The following is a 13077-nucleotide window of genomic DNA, read 5'->3' as shown; positions in this document are numbered from 1 at the left end:
CTCTCCAAAAGTTTCTAGATCTAAAAAAAAAAAAAAGTTTCTAGATCTAGATGGTTTGCAGGTAGTTATTTGAAACTTGTAAGGAACAGATTTCCTTAGAACTTCAAAGATAAATAGGAAATTTTAAAGATACTTAAGGATAAAGACAGATTATTTGTGAATGACAGCTAGGCTGAGAGCAGACTTCTTATCAGCCATGGGACAATGGGACAATATATTTAAAGTGGTGGTAGACAGCTGTTTCAGACATTTTTAAAAAATGAAGGGAATATATCACTTACAGACTCTCCCTGAAAGAATTACTAAAGGATGTACTTCAGCTAGAAGAAAAGAGAAACCAAAAGGAAAGATGCAACTAAAAAGTGAGAAGAAATAGGTAAACTATGTTGATGAGTTTAATTATTGACTGGAAAAAGGAAGTATTTTTTTTTTAAAAAAAGGATTCTTGAACTAAATTTATAAACAAATGTAGGAAGGACAGTGGGAGGGAAGAGTTCAGTAGCTATTGTGTCCCCTCCTTCCTCAGGAGAGAGATAGCAAGTAAGTTTAGAGTTTGTTGGAAAAATATAAATATGTGTATTGGAAGTTACAGGAATACAATATATAGCTCTAAACTGGCAGAGGGATATAAAGAGAATTAAAAAAACTTTATCATACTGAAGTCAGGAAAGGAGAAAAAGGAAAGAAAACACAGGGTTATTAAAAACACAAAATGATAAAAATAATTCTAAATACATTAGTAATCACAAGTATAAATTAGCCTATGAAAATATCAGGCTATCAGACTGGACTAAAAATGCAACTATACTCTACTTAATAAGAGACATGTCTAAAGAAAAATGACATGGAAAGATTTAAAATAAAGAAATAAAAAAAGATATGCTGGAGAAATACTAACCAGGAAGGCTGGTGAGCAATAGTAACATCAGACAAAATAGAGTTTTAGGGAAAAAGTATTAGTAGGGATAAAAGGAACACTCCTTCGTAACTTGGGAATCCTTCCCTACTCCTGATTTTCTTGCTCTGTGAAGGGAACACTTCTGTGTGGCACCCCTGGCTCTCTTTACCCTCTTGAAACAAGGCTAAATTTGGGAGTAAGAACTTGATGTGTATAGCTGTGTTCTTTTCCCTTTCCCTCTTGGAGCTAGCTGCCCTCAGGGCATTCCCCCTGCTCTCTGTACTGTAAGTCTCACCTGAGCAGACCCCACGAGAGGAGGCTTGCCCCTGCCCAGCACTGCCTGTGGGTGTGCGTAACTCTGGGGTGTAGTCAGAAGACCCACTGCACCTCCACAGTAAGCTCATGTGCTTCCTCTTCACCTTTATCAGTGCCAAAGGAGTTATTTTAATTCCCGAATTACTTTTAATTTCTTTTTTCTGTATTTGTTCATAACTTGGGCAGAGAAGGATGCCCTTTACTGGACCCCTCAGAGGCCTCAGCCTACATGATGATCAAAAGAACAGTCCACCTGGAAGACCTAACAGTCATGAACTTGTATTTAGTAACATAGTCTTGAATTTAAAAAGGCAAAAACTGATAGGAATATAAGAAGCAGACAAATCCTCATAGTGGGAGATTTCAGTAACATCTCTCAGATGCCAATGGACCAAGTAGACAAAAAATTGTGAGGCTATAGAAGATTTGAACAACACAGTTAACAAATTTGATCTTGTAACATACATTCTTGAACTCAACAAAAGAGAAAAAAATACATTCTTTTTCAAGCTCAGATGGAACATGAAAAAAAAGTCCATGTATCAAGTCAGCAAATTTCAAATAATTAATATCATACAGGGTATGTTTCCTGAATATACAAAAATTAAACTAGAAATCAACAATGAAAATACTGAAAGATAAAACTCATATATTTGGAAAGTTAAAAAAATAAAGAAAACCCTTTTAAATAACTCAGGTGCTGAAGGGGAAATCGCAAAAAACTGACAAAATATTTAGAACTAAGTGACAATGAAAATACTACCTACCAATGTGTGGGATGCAGTTAAAGTGGTACTTAGGGAGAGATGTATAGTTTTAAATGCATTTGTAAAAAAGAAGAAAGATTCAATGTGTAAGCATGCAGGTCAGGATGTTAGAAAAAGAATAGTAGAAAAACAAAACCCAAAGAAAATAGAAGGAAAGAAATAAAAAAGGCAAGAATAAGCTAGTGAAGTAGAAAGCAAAAATAAAAAAAGAATAGAGATAATAGACAAAACCAAAAGCTATCTCTTTGAAAAGATTAATAAACTAAACCCCCAGCAAGGGCTGACTAAGGAAAACAGAGAAAAGATACAAACAGATACTATTTCCACAATGAAGGAAGGGACAGGACTACAAATAGAAATGAAGTCTTAAGAGAATACCAAAAACAAGTTTATATCAATGCATTTGATGGATAATTTTATAGAAAAAAAACATGAATTACCAAAAGTGACTCAATAAGGAGTAGAAAACCTAAACATTCACCATTAAAGAACTGAATTGGGGCACTTCCCTGGTGGTGCAATGGTTAAGAATCCACCTGCCAATGCAGGGCACATGGGTTCGAGCGCTGGTCCAGGAAGATCCCACATGCCGCGGAGCAACTAAGCCTGTATGGCGCAACTACTGAGCCCACGCGCCTAGAGCCTGTGCTCTTCAACAAGTGAAGCCACCGCAATGAGAAGCCCCCGCACTGCAACAAAGGGTGCCCCCCCCACCCCCCCGCTCGCCACAGCTAGAGAAAGACTGCGCAGCAACGAAGACCCAAAGCAGCCAAAAAAAAAAAAAAAAGAACTGAATTGATAGCCACAGGTATCCTCCCAAAGAAGAACAGCAGGCCCAGAGATTTGTTTGTGAAATCTCAGACAAATTTTAGCAAACCTTTAAGGGACAGAAAATTCCTATGGTATACAAACTATTGCAAAGGATGAGATGCTCACCAGCCATTTTACAAGGCTGGAGTAACACCTTGATATCAAAACCTGACAAGGGAAGTACAAGAAAATAAAATAGGCCAGTGTTGCTATTGAACATAGATATGAAACTCTAAATAAAATATCAATAAATTAAATTCAGCAGGATATGAAAAAAATAATACATCATAAGCAAGAGGAGTTTTGCCCGTGGATTGAAAATATAGCTCAACAGAAATGTAATCCACCAGGTTAACAGATTAAAAACCATATGATTATCTCAGCAGATGCAGAAAAGCGTTCGGTAGAATTCAACACTTTCGTAATGTGGTGAGTGAATCAGGGGAACAGGCTAAATTTAGCCTCATGGTGAATCCCTTTATAAAGCAACTTTCATCCCATTTATATTTTACGTAAATCCAGATTTTCAAATATTAGTTTTCCTTTTCATAAAGGTTTAATTGCATGTCAGACCCAAATATGTCCAGAAGCTCTGCCCAGTTCTTCTGGAGAACACAAAAAACCCACAAAGAAACAAAAAAGTAATGTCGAACTTGAAGGTAGCTATTTACATTTCCCGTATTTCAGTTGCAGTCAGCTGTACCAGGCAGGTTCTTTGAGTATCCATTTCCCATGGGGTCCCTAAGTAGGATTCCATTTTCCAATTTGAGTGCAGTATCCAATGCCAGGGTTGGGCGGAATGAGGCAGGTCTGACCCAGGGTGACATGAAGCAGGTACCTGCCTTGTGGCCTGGCGTGACCTCAGCCACCTTCCTCATTGACTCCATTTCTGTGGACACCCCTTTCTCATCCTCATCCACGTGTGCAGGTCCAAAGTGAAGACAGTACATGAGCGGATCCCCTTGGCCGGACTGAGCAAGTTGCCCAGCGTCCCTCAGATTGCAAAGGTAAAAGCTGACACTGAGAGGAGGTGGCTTCCTCTTTTAGGCCAGGTCTGGCCTCTGGGGTGGGGGCGGAGGCTCTTTCTGGGTGGGCTCTGCCCTTGGGGAGGGGAAGGCCATTGTCCTCTTGGGCCCTTGACTGCATGGATGCAGTTGGGGGGAGCGGTTGGCGGATGCCCCCCTTTCCTCTACACCTTGCCCATCTCATCCTCGCTGCTGAGGCTGATCAGGGAACAGGATAATCCATGGTCTCTGCCCCCAAGTTCACAGCTAGTTCAGGAGACAAGAGAAATGGAGAGACAGGGCTGGAGAATAGAGGAGGAGGGAGGGGAGGGGGCAGCTGGGGAGACTTCACAGCAGAGGACAGTTGGGTTGAGGGATGACCGGGCTGTTGATTGAGATGGAGGGGCCCCTCAGGTAAGGAGCCATCAGCTGGTAGAGGGGCCCATGTCACTTCTCTGGGATCCTGGGAACTTGGAAACTGAGTGATCAGAGTGGGGTGAGAAGGATGGTCAGCTGGGTGGGGTTGGACCCACACTCTGGGAGTGGGAATGCCAGGCAGAACTGTGCCGGATACCTTCGGTGGCCTCACTTCAGCAGGAAACCCCAGGAAGGTCCCTTGACTTTCCTGACCACATGCGAGTGCGTGAGCAGTGGCCCCAGGATCTGACCCCAGGCCCCCTGACCCCCGCAGGTCTTGGCCTCATGCTCTTTTTCTTGGTGGGCAGAGGAGCGCAGGTGCCCTCCATGGACGTGGCCCCTGAGCTGTGTGTTTCTCTCTCCCTGCTTAGGCTTTCTGTGACGACGCAGTGGGGCTGAAATTCAACCCTGTCCTGTACCCCAAGGTGAGGACCTTTCCCCCCTCCCCTTGTTCAGGGCTCTGCCATTTGGCACGGATTTGCACGCCTGTGGCTCTGTGGGAAGTTATCTGCATCTTGGGGGGTTTCGTGGGGTCTGCGTGATAAACCTCCATGTCTCCCCCTCTCCCTGCCCACCCCTTCACAAACTGATCTGCTGGAAACCCGTCCTCAGCCATGCCTGGGTCCCCAGCCCGCTAGAATTGGTCCCCAGCTGTGTGGAGGTGGCAGACAGGTAGCAATGTTGCAGTTTCTCGGTCTGGTCGTACCTGCCTGAGGCCAGTGCTGAGCTGGGGATTCTACCTCTAGCTGGGGGGCTGCTGCAGACCTGGTCAGCCATCAGGAAGGGGGCGAGGGGGGCAGAAGGCAGAACCCCACTAAGAAATAAAAGGCCAGACCTCGGCTCCCTGTTGCCAACGTTACTACAGGTCTGAGGCCTTACAAGCCTCGGCCGGCCCCTAGTTAATAAACTTGGCTGGTTCTCTGTTAACAGTTTCCTTAGGCTTGGCCTGATCTTGACCCCAGTTCTAATGCCGGGGTGTGGGTGGGGAGAGGAGCAATAATAACGAAACAAACTCCCAAGCCCGCTCAAGAGCAATTATGCTGTGAGAGGACTTAATAACCCACGGACAGTGAATTGCTTTAAATAGGCCATAGGAAGAGACCCAGGGCACTGGCTGCTGCTTTGCGAGCCCGCAGGGCCTGGGGAGAGGCCATGGAAGCAGGGCAGTGCTTCCGGGCATCCACCGTGGGCCGGCTGGGGCTCGCTGGGGCAGGCTGGCGCTGATTCAGTCCATTCCGAGTCCCAGTTCTGACAGCCAGGAACCAGGAGGTGAGACGTTTGATGAGGGAAGAGGGGTCCTGTCCCGGCTGGGATACCCAGAACCCCCTGGAATGAAGCCTCATGTCTTCACAATTGGGCTTGACACACTATTTGTCCCCATGCGGGGGCTGAGCTAATGGCAGGGTCCTCTCCTGCACAGAGAATGTGCCAGAGCCCTTCTCTCAGACACCTCTTTTACCCCCCGAGCATCTGTAGGCGCTTCCCAGTAAGATGCTGTGCTCCATGGAATATTTTCTATCATTCAGACTGCCCTCCCCTTTATAATTAAAGCTGAATTAGTGAGGTTTAACCCAACATCAGAACCCCATCATAAAGCCCTAACTTAACTACAAGTTTGGCTATTTTTGTTGTCAAATCACAGCCACTGAGAGAACCCGATGACTCTCATTTTTGCATAGTTTTCTCTATAGCTTGGAAAGCCTCCGGCTCTGGTAATAATGGGAGAGCAGCTGTATTTTCATGTTTTCTAGATTGGAAGGACTGCTTCGTCCGGCTGGGATGTTAATCTGGCTGAGATGTGTGTGTGTTTTTACAATTCACAGAGTTTAGAATGTTCCTTGGAAGGTGTCCATGACCGGGTGCCTCTTCCCGGGCAGGGCAACTGCTCCAAGCCTTTGACTCATCCCAGGCGGGAGTGGGGGGCACCCTTTGGGGTCGGGCAGCGCTGTTCTTCCAGGGGGAGCTGAGAAGTGTCCATTTCCTCAGGCAGCTGAGAGCCACACAGAGATATGTTGGGGGTGACATCCTGACATGGGCCACATACTCTGGCCAACAAGTCATGCCTGGTTTGTTCTTCCTGTAGCAAAACATGTGGTCGAATCCCTCCTTTTTATTGCAGAGACCATCCCAATAGTCCCCAAGTCTTGTCTTTCCTAACAAGCTGGTCCAACTCTGATCTTTCTGGAGGGTTTACATAGATGATGATGATAATAGCTGCTGTGTGCTCAGCACTTCATGTGCTTGATCTCCCTGAATCTCCACAGCTACACGTCTCCATTGAACAGGTGAGGAGGGACTTCCCTGGTGGTCCAGTGGTTAAGACTCTGCGCTTCCAATGCAGGGGGCACAGGTTCGATCCCTGGTCGGGGAACTAAGATCTCGCATGCTGCACAGCATGGCAAACAAAATAAAAATTAAAAAAAATAATAATAATAATAAAAATAAAGAAACAGATGAGGACACTGAGGCCCAGGGAAGTTAAGTGGCTCACTCAAAGCTGCACAGGTGAAAGCAGTGGATTCAAAATGAGAGCTTAGTGTTTCTGACCAACTCTTTGAAGCAAAATAGAAAATTAGATGGAACCAGTGGTCAGGGTTTTTTTGTTTGTTTTTTCTTTGCTTATTGAATTAGCGTATGTTCCTCCTTAGAGACCTCTTATTTTATGGATAAAGGGGATTGAAGTCTGGGCAGGAGCCGTGCCTTGCTCAGAATCACACTGCTGCTTAGAGGTGGAATTGGAGCTAGTATCATCCTCGCTGACTGGTTTTGGGGTCCCGGCTGCACTTTTTACTCCCCGGATAAAACACTGGGGTAAAGTCAGTTGCCCGTGTCCTGCTGGACTGCCTGTGTGTCCAGGCCTTGGCTGGCATATCTGGAGGGAAATGGAATGGGTGATCCAGAGGTTTGGTCACCACTGGGGGAAGTCCAGGGGCTGGGAACAGCTGAGACCTTTGGAGTTGCATCTTGACCGTGTACTTTGGACTTCACCCTTTCTCTTCCTCCATGTGTGGATGTTTCATATCAGGGGGGCATGTTCTCCACCAAAATGGGTGCTTCCCCTTCCGCTTGCCTCCTCATTTTGCCTCCAGGTTAATAATCTGATTTCTTCTTCCCACATTTTCCAGGCCTCCCAAATGATCGTGTCCTACGATGAGCATGACGTCAACAACACATTCAAATTTGGGGTCATTTATCAAAAAGCCAGGCAGGTAAGCATCACGAATCCATACTGGTCACTAGAGCCTGTGGTTTCTCCCTGGGGACTTTTGTTTTCCCGTCCCCCAAGCACAGGAGCCCTGCATTAGGTTCTTAAATACTCTGAACACAGTGACCACATTTCATATATGAATTAGACTGCAGGTGGTAGAATCTTCAAGGTGGGCTGCTGCTCTCAAAAAGGCCTGCAGATCCCTTAAATGGTAATGTAGCTTTTCACGCTGTGAATTCTAATCCTTCCTGGCTCCCTCCGCTTATATTTAACAATGAGCTGTTCGTCACAAGAAAACTCAGACTGGGTGGAGGGAATGGATGAGCACAGGCTGCTTTCTCCTTGCCCACCACTCTCCTGGCTGGGAATTAGCTTTTGCTCCCCAGACTTGAGTAGTGTCCTGGCATCAGCTGTGTGCTCTCTGCCCAGCTCTGTGTTCACTGATGTCACGCTGGTAGCTTGAAATCAGCCACGATGGAAGTATTCACACCATGGAAATGGGCAAACACCAGGGCTTCTGTTTCTTGTCTTTGCAGAGCAGGTTGTTAAAAATGTTACCGGTACACAGCGCTTGTCCTCCTCTATCTCTTGTAGCGCTTACGTGCTGCTTTGGCGTCAGTTGACCAGAATGGTGTTTCTCAAAGTGCGTTCCGTGAGACACTAGTCCAGTGAGGTACTCTGTGAACAGATGAGTTCCAGGGGGGTGGGTGTGGTCAGTTGTGTGGGAACAACTTTAAAGGTTCTAAGAACCCCCAGAGTAGAGAACTCTTTATAACTTTGTTGAACTCAGCGTTTCCCATACGTATTTGACCACAAACTTCCTATCCTCCTACCATGAACTTTTATTAGCATCCTGAGAAGTGGTCTGCTGAACACACCGGTATTTCCTCATCTGGGTTGTATGGAAGAAGGTTCCACACCTATTTCATCTTTGTATCATCCAAGAGCCTAGCATGGGGTGTTTATATAAATACACTCAATTTTTTGTTATGTGAATGAATGAATGAATGAGTAAAAGTTTTGACCCTGTGAGTGGTAGGTCGATAATATCTTTCAATATTATCTGTGTCATCTTTTTTGCGTGACAGTGTCTTTCTCAGCTGGATGATAGCTGACTTCCCTGTCTGAAGATATTAGACCACAAGAGGCATGTGTTGACTTAAAAACACTCTAATTAATGAAGGCTTGTGGAGCTGAAAGACCAACACAGATAAATCTTATAATTTAAGGGAATTATTCAAGTAGGCACTCTAATTATTTTCACATACTGCATTTTTATTTTGTACAGCTCTGATAATACAGTCCCACTAATTAAAGCTCTTTGCTTATGAAATTTACCAAAGCAGATCTCATAAGGTGATTACAGTCCAATATTCCAGCAGAGTTATAATTACTGAACATTAACCATCCATCTCTGAGAAGGAAGCTGAAGGAGTCTGTATGTTGTTTATGTACCTGACACCGCTGAGGCAAGGTGGGGTCGCCCAGGCAGATAAAAGTCTTTTCTTAAAAGATTTGGATTGTTGTTTTGCAAACCTACATTGGGGGGATTAATATGAACATTTGTTGTGTGAAAGCCCTATGCTGGTCTTAGGATATAAATAAGCCCCATCTAACTCTCTGTTTGTCAGGCACTTTGCTAAGCCTGTGGAGGATACGGTAATGACTAAGAACATCTCCCTTGAGTCCATGGTCAAGTTCAAGGCCAGTATAAAAATAAAGACAGTAATACCAGGCTGGGTGTAAATCCTAGAGAGAGGTGCATACCCCAGAGCATAAGCTGGATTGTTTTCTCAGGAGAAGATGTATGTTGCTTGGAAGCAGCTATTCTCCCGAACCCTAGCTTCATGACCTGGGGCATACAGCATGCTGGACTAGAGTTGGGATGCCTTCGTGGCATGTGACAGATCAGGCATCGGGAAACCTTTTCTGTAAAGGGCCAGATAGTAAATATTTTAGACTTCACAGGCCATACTGTTTGTGTTGCAACTATTCAACCCTGCCTTTGAAGTTCAAAAGCAGCCATAGACAATACTAAATGAATTGGCCTGGCCATGTTCCAATAAAACTTTATTTATAGAAATAGGCAGCAGGCCCAACTTGGCCCTCAGGCCATAGTTTGCTGACCCCTGCTAGAAAGCAGTGTTTTCCAAATTTTAGACGTTCACAAACCACATCCAAGATCGTGTCATTCTACCCTTACATTTTTTTATTGCACCTATACCACTAACTACTTACTTTTCTTTAAAGTTTTCTTTCACCTTAAATTCAATTTTTAAAGGATATTTTATATCACTACTCTTACTGGGAAATTAGTATCACTTGCATAAAATGAAGGTAATTCTAAAAAGAAATACTGTAAAAAAACAAAATAAAGTTATTGAAATCTAGCTAGACTCTGTTTCCTATTGAAGGCTTAGAACCTGAGGTCGGTTCTTTTTTCTTATAAAGCAGGCATTAAGGAGATGTTAAAGAATCACTTATTGGAGACTTCCTCCTTAAAGGGATTGCACAGACTGGAGTGTCTTTGTGTCATCTTCAGCTGTTCATTGCCATCTATGGGTGTTTGCAGAGCCTTCAGCTGTTTGCAGAGCCTGCCACTGTGGGCAGAACCTTTTGATCAGGCAGGGCCACTCAGTGTTTTAAGCCTGTCACAATTGCAGAGCTTGCTACTGTTTTCAGCTTTGCTTTCTATTTTTAAAAAAATGATTAAACTTTTAATTTTTTGATATTTGTAAATTTACATGCTGTTGTATTAATAAGAAATAATACAGAGAGATCTTGTGTACCCTTTATGCAGTTTCCCCCAAAGGTAATGTCTTATAAAATGATAGCACAGTATCACAGCTGGGATACTGATGGTGATAAAATCCACAGATCTTATTCAGATTTCCCCAATTTTACACATACTCATTTGTGGCATGTCTGTGAATTATATTCCATTGTATGGATATATCAGATTTTGTTTATCCATTTGTTAGTCATTGTATATAATTTTATCACACATGTAGGTTCCACAGTCAAGATACGGAAGAGTTCCACCAACACTAGGATCCTGGTGTGGCTCATGCTTTTATAACCATGCTAACCTCCCTCCTGCCTCCACGCTCCCTTCCCCGGCTCCAGTCCCTAACCCCTGGCAACCGCTGATCTGTTCTCCAATTTCTAGAACTTTGTCATTTCCAAAATGTTGTATAAAAGGAATCATACAATATATAACCTTTGGGGATTGGCTTTTCTCCACTCAGCGAGATTCATCCAAGTTTTTGAGTGTATCAATGGTTCATTCCTTTTCATCGCTGAGTAGTGTTCCATGGTATAACTAGATGTACCACAGTCTGTGTAACCATTCACCTATTGAGGGATAGACATCTGGATTGTCTCCAGTTTGGGGCTATTATGAATAAAGCCACTGTGAACATTTATATACAGGTTTTTATGTGAGCAGAAGTTTTCATTTCTCTGGGATAAATATTTAGGAGTACCATTGCCTGGTTGTATGGTGATTATATGTTTAGTTTTGTAAGAAACTGCCAAGCTGTTTTCTAGCGTGGTTGTTCCATTTTACATTCCTACCAGCAATGTGTGAATGATCCATTTTCTCTACATCCTTGCCACCATTTGGTGTGGTTACTATTTTTCATTTTAGCTATTCTGATAGATGTGTAATGAGATCTCATTATGGTTTTAATTTGCATTTCTCTAACAGCTAATGACATTGAACATCTTTTCTAATTGAACATCCTATTTGCCATTTGTATATCCTCTTGAGTGAAATGACTGTTCATGTCTTTTGACCATTTTCTAATTGGATTTTTTTTTACTGTTGAGTTTAAAATTTTTAAATAACAGCTTTATTGAGGTATAACTGACCTACCATACAATTCACAATTGCATGTGATTTATATCTGAATAAAGTGTACAATTTAGTGGTTTGTAGTATTTCACAGAATTGTGCAACTATCACCACTAACTACAGAAAATTTTCACCACCCCTAAAAGAAACTCCATTCCCATTAGCAGTCACTCCCATCATCCTCATACTCTATAACTCCTGTCAGCCACAAATCTATTTCTGTCTCTATGGATTTGCCTGTTCTGGACATTTCATATAAATGGAATCATAATATGTGGCCTTCAATGTCTAGTTCTTTTACTTAGCATAATGTTTTCAAGGTTCATTCATGTTGTGCAATGAATCAGAACTTTATTCTTTTTTATGGATGAATTATATTCCATTGTATGGATATATCACATTTTGCTTATCCATTTGTTAGTTAATGGACATTTTGATTGTTTCTACTTTGGGGCTATTATGAATAATGCTGTTACTAATATACGTGTACAAGTTTTTTTGTATGGACTTTTGTTTTCATTTCTCTTGAGTATATTCTTAGGAGTGGAATTGCTGGATCATATGGTAACTGTATGCTTAGTTTTTTGAGGAACTGCCAGGTTATTTTCTAAAGAGATGGCACCATTTTACATTCCCACCAGCAACGTACGTGGGTTTTGATTTTTCCACATTCTCACTGACACGTCTTATTGTCTTTCTTTTTGATTATGGTGTGAGTGGTATCTCATTGTGTGGTTTTTTTTGTCTGTTTGTTTGTTTTTGGCTGCACCTCGTGGCACACGGTATCTTAGTTCCCCAACCAGGGATCAAACCTGCGCCCCCTGCATTGGAAGCGTGGAGTCCTAACCACTGGACTGCCAGGGAAGTCCCTCATTGTGGTTTTGATTACTGTTGCGTTTTCAGAGTTCTTTATGTATTTTAGATACTAGTCCTTTGTCAGAAGTCCAACTATTAATTTTTCATTTTTGGATCGGTTTTCGGTATCAAGTCTAAGAATTCTTTGCTTCAGCTTTGCCTTTTTTTTTTTTTTTAAACTGAGCAGCAGCTTTTGTTCAAATAGAAAGTCCTCCTTAACCAGCCCCCCAAATCCAGCTCTGTTGAGTGAGCCTCTATTAGTCCTTCTTCCCGTGGATGACAGAGCCACTGGATGGCAAATGAGGGGGATGGGGAAAGGAAGAAAGGGACCAGGTATCTGGACAATCACATTCCTTCTCTTGGCGGCAACGAGAAGGCTTATTTTTCTGAACTCCTGCCCCTGATCCTGTTTCTCTTTCAGACCCTGGAGGAAGAGCTGTTTGGGAACAGTGAGGAGAGCCCAGCTTTCAAGGAGTTCTTAGATCTGCTGGGAGACACCATCACGCTGCAGGACTTCAAAGGGTGGGTTTTAGCCAAGTGATGGCTCTGCCCCTATTGATGAGGCCCTAGAGGAAGGGTGAGGGCTGACTGCAGAGTTTCAGGGGGTGGCATGTGAGAGTTAACAACACGCACAAGGAACATGGGATTACTTTTCAGCAAATGATCAACATTCATTGATTGCATCTCGAAGGAATCGGTGGTACAGGGGATAATCCTGAATGGCAGGTGGTCTGAAAGGCATTGACTTTTGCCCTTAGGATGCATGATGAAATCGTTCCACCTGAGATTTGCCTTCCTAATTACAGTTGGCTCAGACTGAGAGTAAACTGAATCCACCTTCCCTTCCAGGTGAGCAGGTCACTCACCTGCTAGGCATTCCGGAAAGAGGACCCTATGTAGTTTTGGGGGAAATGACCCATTTTAGATAAGACACAAAAAGAATGGTT

At 43.3% G+C, this 13077-nt stretch overlaps 1 protein-coding gene across 5 annotated transcripts in view; it reads left to right on the top strand.

The window, feature by feature from the left end:
* The window catches only part of RAP1GAP2 (RAP1 GTPase activating protein 2), a 142060-nt gene that overhangs the window by 93684 nt on the left and 35299 nt on the right, over positions 1–13077 (top strand). For all 5 annotated transcript variants that reach the window (XM_061176461.1, XM_061176460.1, XM_061176458.1 and 2 more), the window contains 4 exons: positions 3719–3797; positions 4583–4636; positions 7337–7420; positions 12552–12652. In XM_061176461.1, the coding sequence (XP_061032444.1) occupies positions 3719–3797; positions 4583–4636; positions 7337–7420; positions 12552–12652 (318 nt within the window). The remainder of the gene's footprint in view (positions 1–3718; positions 3798–4582; positions 4637–7336; positions 7421–12551; positions 12653–13077) is intronic.

This window comes from Eubalaena glacialis, chromosome 19 (assembly GCF_028564815.1).
Source record: "Eubalaena glacialis isolate mEubGla1 chromosome 19, mEubGla1.1.hap2.+ XY, whole genome shotgun sequence".
Taxonomy (NCBI): domain Eukaryota; kingdom Metazoa; phylum Chordata; class Mammalia; order Artiodactyla; family Balaenidae; genus Eubalaena; species Eubalaena glacialis.
The sequence above is the reverse complement of the archived record's forward strand: the minus strand, read 5'-3'. Positions and strand labels throughout refer to the sequence as shown.